We start from the raw sequence: 4,966 nt of genomic DNA, 5'->3' as shown, positions 1-4,966 counted from the left end.
GGTCTAGACTAAATAGAGGCAGCAGGAGCAGAATGATGTGAATGTGGCGAGGCGGTTTCAAGACCTAAAGAAGTTGGTCTTCTGCCACCCTTGGGTTTCTCTGCGTTGCCATTCCCAGAACTTCAGGTTGGGCTAGCAGATGCAACCCTGCAGGGGAGTGGAGGAGTGAGCCTGTCTCCTGAACCCCAGCCTGGTGCCCTGGACTGGGATGGCAGAGGGAATGGGCTCTAGTCCTTCTTGATTTATTAATAAATATGTTGCCACACAAATGGCTGCAATCCAGACACTCTGCAGGACGATTTAACAGGACTCAATGACACATGCACTTAAATTAACTTAATTTAGTTAAATAAACTGCATTTACAGGTTGATTTTTATAGACAATAAGAACAGCAAAAACCATCCTGACATACATGAGCAAATGTCAGCAATGTGGTTTCACAGTGACTTGCTTTTATTAGAATTGAAGCTAAAAATCTCTTTATCAGGGTACAAGAACTCCTCCTCAGATCTTCTTGTGCTCCTAAGGGTCTTCACCCCCATGGGAAAGGCTCCCCAGGCTTGCACCGAGGCTGGGATCCATTGATGTCAAAAATGGGAGATGTCTCAGATGCCCAGAGCTCTTGTCTATGTGGTCAGTGAGGTGTCAGTTTTAGGAACTGGGTGTCCTGCAAAGAAAAATCAGGTGTTAGCTAGTTCATCTATCTCCATCCAAAAAGTCAATTATACCTTGCCATCTCAGACTACCATAGACATAAGGTAACACATAGGGTTAAAGAATACTGGAGATCCTTGTGATCTGGACCACTGACCTGTGTTTCTGGCCATAAGACAACACAGACAAAATGGAGGATGTGGATATTACCACTCAGCACACACCACAGCTACTCGGCTGCAGCTGCTGCTGACCCAGAATACCTGCCAGGATATAGTTTAAGAATAAAACTGGCTTAGGAATAAAGAGCTGCACTGGAGAAAGTGGCTGATCCTCTCGCTTTCCTCCGTGCCCTCCATGCCTTTTTTCTATGAAAAAGGTGACAAGGCTTCTCCCTTTTTTTGCATCCTTCAGCATTATGTTTCACAGAAATCCAATTAGATTAAATATAAATGCAAATAATTAAAAAAAAAAAAAAAAAGAAAAGAAAGATGTATGGAGTCCAAAAAGGGGTAGATCTGTTACAGCTCCTTTGGTATGAAATGTCACCAATTGCAGAGCTGGATTGTGGCATATTACAGTATCACTCTGCATGGGATATCTCCTAGAGATGCAGGTGCTTTCTCACTGGTGCTGATGAAAAAATGTTTTATTCCTAGAGGGTGGAAAATGTCCCATGGCACTTTGGTCTAATATCTGGCACTTTGCACCAGATAAAGTAACCCAGATGGAGAACTGCATCCCTGGTATTAGTCCTGGCTTGCTCAATGGTTATTCTGTGCCAATAAACTTTTTTTTTTTGGTAAAGCGAAGCTCCATGCTGCTGCCTGTGTGGATTGAGGTGGAGTCCTCAGAGCTGTCTCAAATCAGTTGTGCCCACCCTGCTTAGTAGAGGCAGAGTTTGAGCATGAGCTGGTTCTGCCCTGGTACCAGACTCATGCTGGAAGAAGTTATTAGTGATATGTGATATGTTATTAGTGATATTAGACGTTATTAGTGATAGAGAGATTCAAAGGCTGTAGGCTTGAGTGTGAGCTCAAACCTGCATGAGTGTCACAGCTGATGTATAGTCTCAGGGAGCTTATGGAGAAAACGGCTCCCTTGCTGCAAAGACAGCCAGCCCTGGCTCCTTCAACTGCAAACTCCAGGACCCTCCCTGCTCAACACCAAATTCTCCCTGTGGTTTTTCAGAGAAAGCAGACTGGCATTTTTGACACCACAAGGCTCTGCCCTTTTGTTACCGGCCACAAAACTCAGCAATTAGAGGGTTTTTTTGGAAGGTGTAGGAGGCTGGAGACGTTGTGTTGTGTCCCAAAAGGGGGAAAAGGCCAGTAAGGCTCTTTGTTCTTGGTGCAGTGGCATTTCTCCGGAGTCTTCGTCTTACCATTTGCAGCATTTCAGCTTCCCATTGCGGCAGGTCCCAATGTCAACCAGAGGAGCAGAGCATGCGACAAACGAGCAGGAGCCCCGGTTTTGCCGGCATGCTAGGGTGTCAGCAGGTTCTTGGCTGTAAGCTGCAAAAAAAACCAAGGGAAAATTCATGTTCCTTTGTCAAGGCGGGGGATTGGAGAATTGTGGAATTGGACTAAATGGTGCTGTATGTAGTTTCCTGCCACAGTGCCTGGTCTGTGATTGGGGTAACCTGATCACACCTTCTTAAGGTCTTTACATCCATATGAAATGCAAACTAACCAGAAGAGCAGGCTGTAATGCTAGCATGGAGAGACAGTCTGCCTGATTAATAGTGACACAAAGATAACTGTCTGCTTCCTCAGCATCTCTCCTGGAGACACGTGCTTGTCATTCCAGTTACACACAGAAATATTATGTTATGTGAAAAAGCCACAGGAAACACAGAAAAGTGTATTTTTAAAATTAATCTCACATTACTCTCAGGAAAAAAGTGATGATAGTCAAATATAAATATCTTAACTAAACTACTTGAAGCTTTCAGTTCCAGTTTCAGCAAATGTAAAACATATTTATGATGCATAACCTTTACCTCCTACTTTGAATAGCTTCCTCATAGGAAGCATTGAGCATTGTGAGCACAAGCAGCATGCTCACAGGAAACCTGTGCACTGTGTTACCACGTAAAACATGGTGAGGCTAACACAGAGGGCATAAAACTTCACAAAAGATAATTCTTAATCACAGCCAAATCAATGCGACTAACGCTTGTCCCACTAAAATATTTTATACACTAAAGTATACACTATAAAATAAAGTCAGTGACTATTGTCACTAGTACTGTGTATGGTTTAGCTAGATGCTATGCTGGTTTTACCATGCTGGTACGTTCAGAACTGAAGGGCCAAATCATCAGGTCGTGGCAAAGACTGCAGATCCATCATCATCAGGGGAACTGCCTGGGCTTATCCCAGCTGAAAAGCCAGCCCCAAGTCTGGGTTCGGAGTATTTCCAGGCTAAACATTACTTGTTCCCACTGGGATGTTCAGCCTGAGATTCAAATTGTGGTATTTTTGTATGATTTAAATGGATCTCTTATATCACCTGGAGCCTTGTATACCCGCGTACATACCTGTGTACTTAAAAGGCAGAAGAGGCCCTTATCAGCTGCCCCAACTTCTTGCTAAGCACAAGCCCAATCATTTCACCCAGTACTTTCTGTGCCTAGCTCAATCTACATCTGTCATCAAATTGGACTCTATCCTTAATTTGAAAGGCATGCAAGCTTTATTCTAAATTAGATCTACCACATTTCAACCAATTTGTCCTAGTGGTGCTGAACTCTTAATCACATATCATTCAAGGTTTGTGTGTTGCTGATTTAACTCAGCTGATTTTAAAGACATCATTAGACCTTGGTTTCCCTTGTCTCCTAAATTAAAAAGCCCTATAGTGTTATGGGTCTTTTCTATGTGCGAGTCTTTATGAAGAGATATAAAATAACTTGTTGCCCTTTCCCAGAGCCTCTTCTGGAATTGCACCATCCCTACAGCTGTCTCAGGGGTCACAGTTTACTTTGAAATTGAGAATATTTTTTTGTAATGTATAAAATAGGAAAAGTCCAAGAAAGCAATCCGGAAGCACGCAGTACAGGCTTTGCCTAAAGCTCCTACAGGTGCTTGCTTTTGGTCTAAGTAGTTCTCCATTTGTTCATTGAGTAGTAAGTACATTCACTGAAAGTAAGTGCAAATTTGAGTCTACTGCAAACTAAAGCAGGGATGAAGTTAGCTTAAACTTCTCTGAAGTTCCCCAGACAGCCTGGAATGATGCATGTGCTCCAAACCCACTTAATGCACATGGACAGTACAGAGTTCAGGCAAAGCTCCACGGTCATAACAGCTTTTTTCCAAAAATATAGGAGGTCTAATGTACAATACACAGTCAGGAGGTAGGGGTGCTAATGGAAGAAGAGAAAGCTCTCACATTGCAGGATGGTGTCTTAAGTATTAGCCTAAGAATTACCTGAATACACAGGAGCATCTTTTTTCCATCATGTCATCATGCGACTGGAATGCAAAATGCATAGGGCTAGAAAGACACCATCAGTAAGACTATCAAGGACCTTGACTCAATAGCTTAAAGATCAGGACTATGACTGGAAAGGGGACTTCTAATATGAAAGTCACAGAGCCTGAGAGCACAGAGGTAATCTGAACCTCAGCACTGGGCTCTAATGGACTTCTCTGCACATGCATCCTTTTAGCCTCCATCTCATCTATTTTCTATCTTACCTGGAGTGGCCTGGAAGAGGAAGAAGAGAACAGCAACAAGGAAGAAAAGGATTCTCATGACTGCCAGCTGGTAGTGGGATGCTCTTTGCAGGTCTGAAGATACTTGAAGATGAACAGAAGTTGATGTTCGAGGCAGAAGACGGCTCGTCCCTGTACTTATAAAGGCTTTGGGATGGAGCAGTGCAGACAACTAGGGGGGCGGAGGAGTGGCTGTCTGAAGAACAGCAAGTTCATTGCCCTATTACTATAGAGACTGGTGATGTATGAAGATGTTGCAACCTAACACATTTGAAGATGCCTGACCTGAGCAATGACCAAATCATGCTAGCTGACCTGAGTGGCCAAATCACTCTGTGCTCGCATGCCCTGTGCCAGCTGGTGGGTTGCACCCAAGGAGGACACAGGATTGGAGGATGAGGGAGGTGGGTTCCTGTGACCTGCAATACTGTAAACCATGCAGATCTGCTGATGCCCCATGGCTCTTGGCCATGGTCTTGTGACAGGCTGTCCTCCCCCCAGCCACCAGGCACAGTAAGCATAGCAAAGGCTGGGCAGCTGGCCTGAAAGGCTGCGTGAAACAAGGAGGCAACAGACCCTCCTCCTTGGGTGC

General features: G+C 44.1%; 1 protein-coding gene across 2 annotated transcripts; it reads right to left on the bottom strand.

Annotated features, from left to right (window-relative positions):
* Positions 1-535: 535 nt before the first annotated feature.
* On the bottom strand, positions 536-4,470 carry LOC140649977 (gallinacin-9). 2 transcript variants are annotated; one of them, XM_072857840.1, is made up of 3 exons: positions 4,357-4,470; positions 2,040-2,169; positions 536-668 (listed from the first exon to the last, which is right to left on the bottom strand). In XM_072857840.1, the coding sequence occupies exons 1-3, from the start codon at positions 4,412-4,414 to the stop codon at positions 653-655; spliced, it is 204 nt and encodes a 67-aa protein (XP_072713941.1). In that variant the 5' UTR covers positions 4,415-4,470; the 3' UTR covers positions 536-652. The 2 variants fall into 2 exon arrangements, with proteins under 2 accessions (XP_072713941.1, XP_072713942.1); XM_072857841.1 differs by lacking the exon at positions 536-668 and having other exon boundaries at positions 2,036-2,169.
* Between the last annotated feature and the right edge of the window lie 496 nt (positions 4,471-4,966).

This window comes from Ciconia boyciana, chromosome 3 (assembly GCF_034638445.1).
Source record: "Ciconia boyciana chromosome 3, ASM3463844v1, whole genome shotgun sequence".
Taxonomy (NCBI): Eukaryota; Metazoa; Chordata; class Aves; order Ciconiiformes; family Ciconiidae; genus Ciconia; species Ciconia boyciana.
Note: the sequence above shows the minus strand (reverse complement) of the source record. Positions and strands in the feature narration are given on the sequence as shown.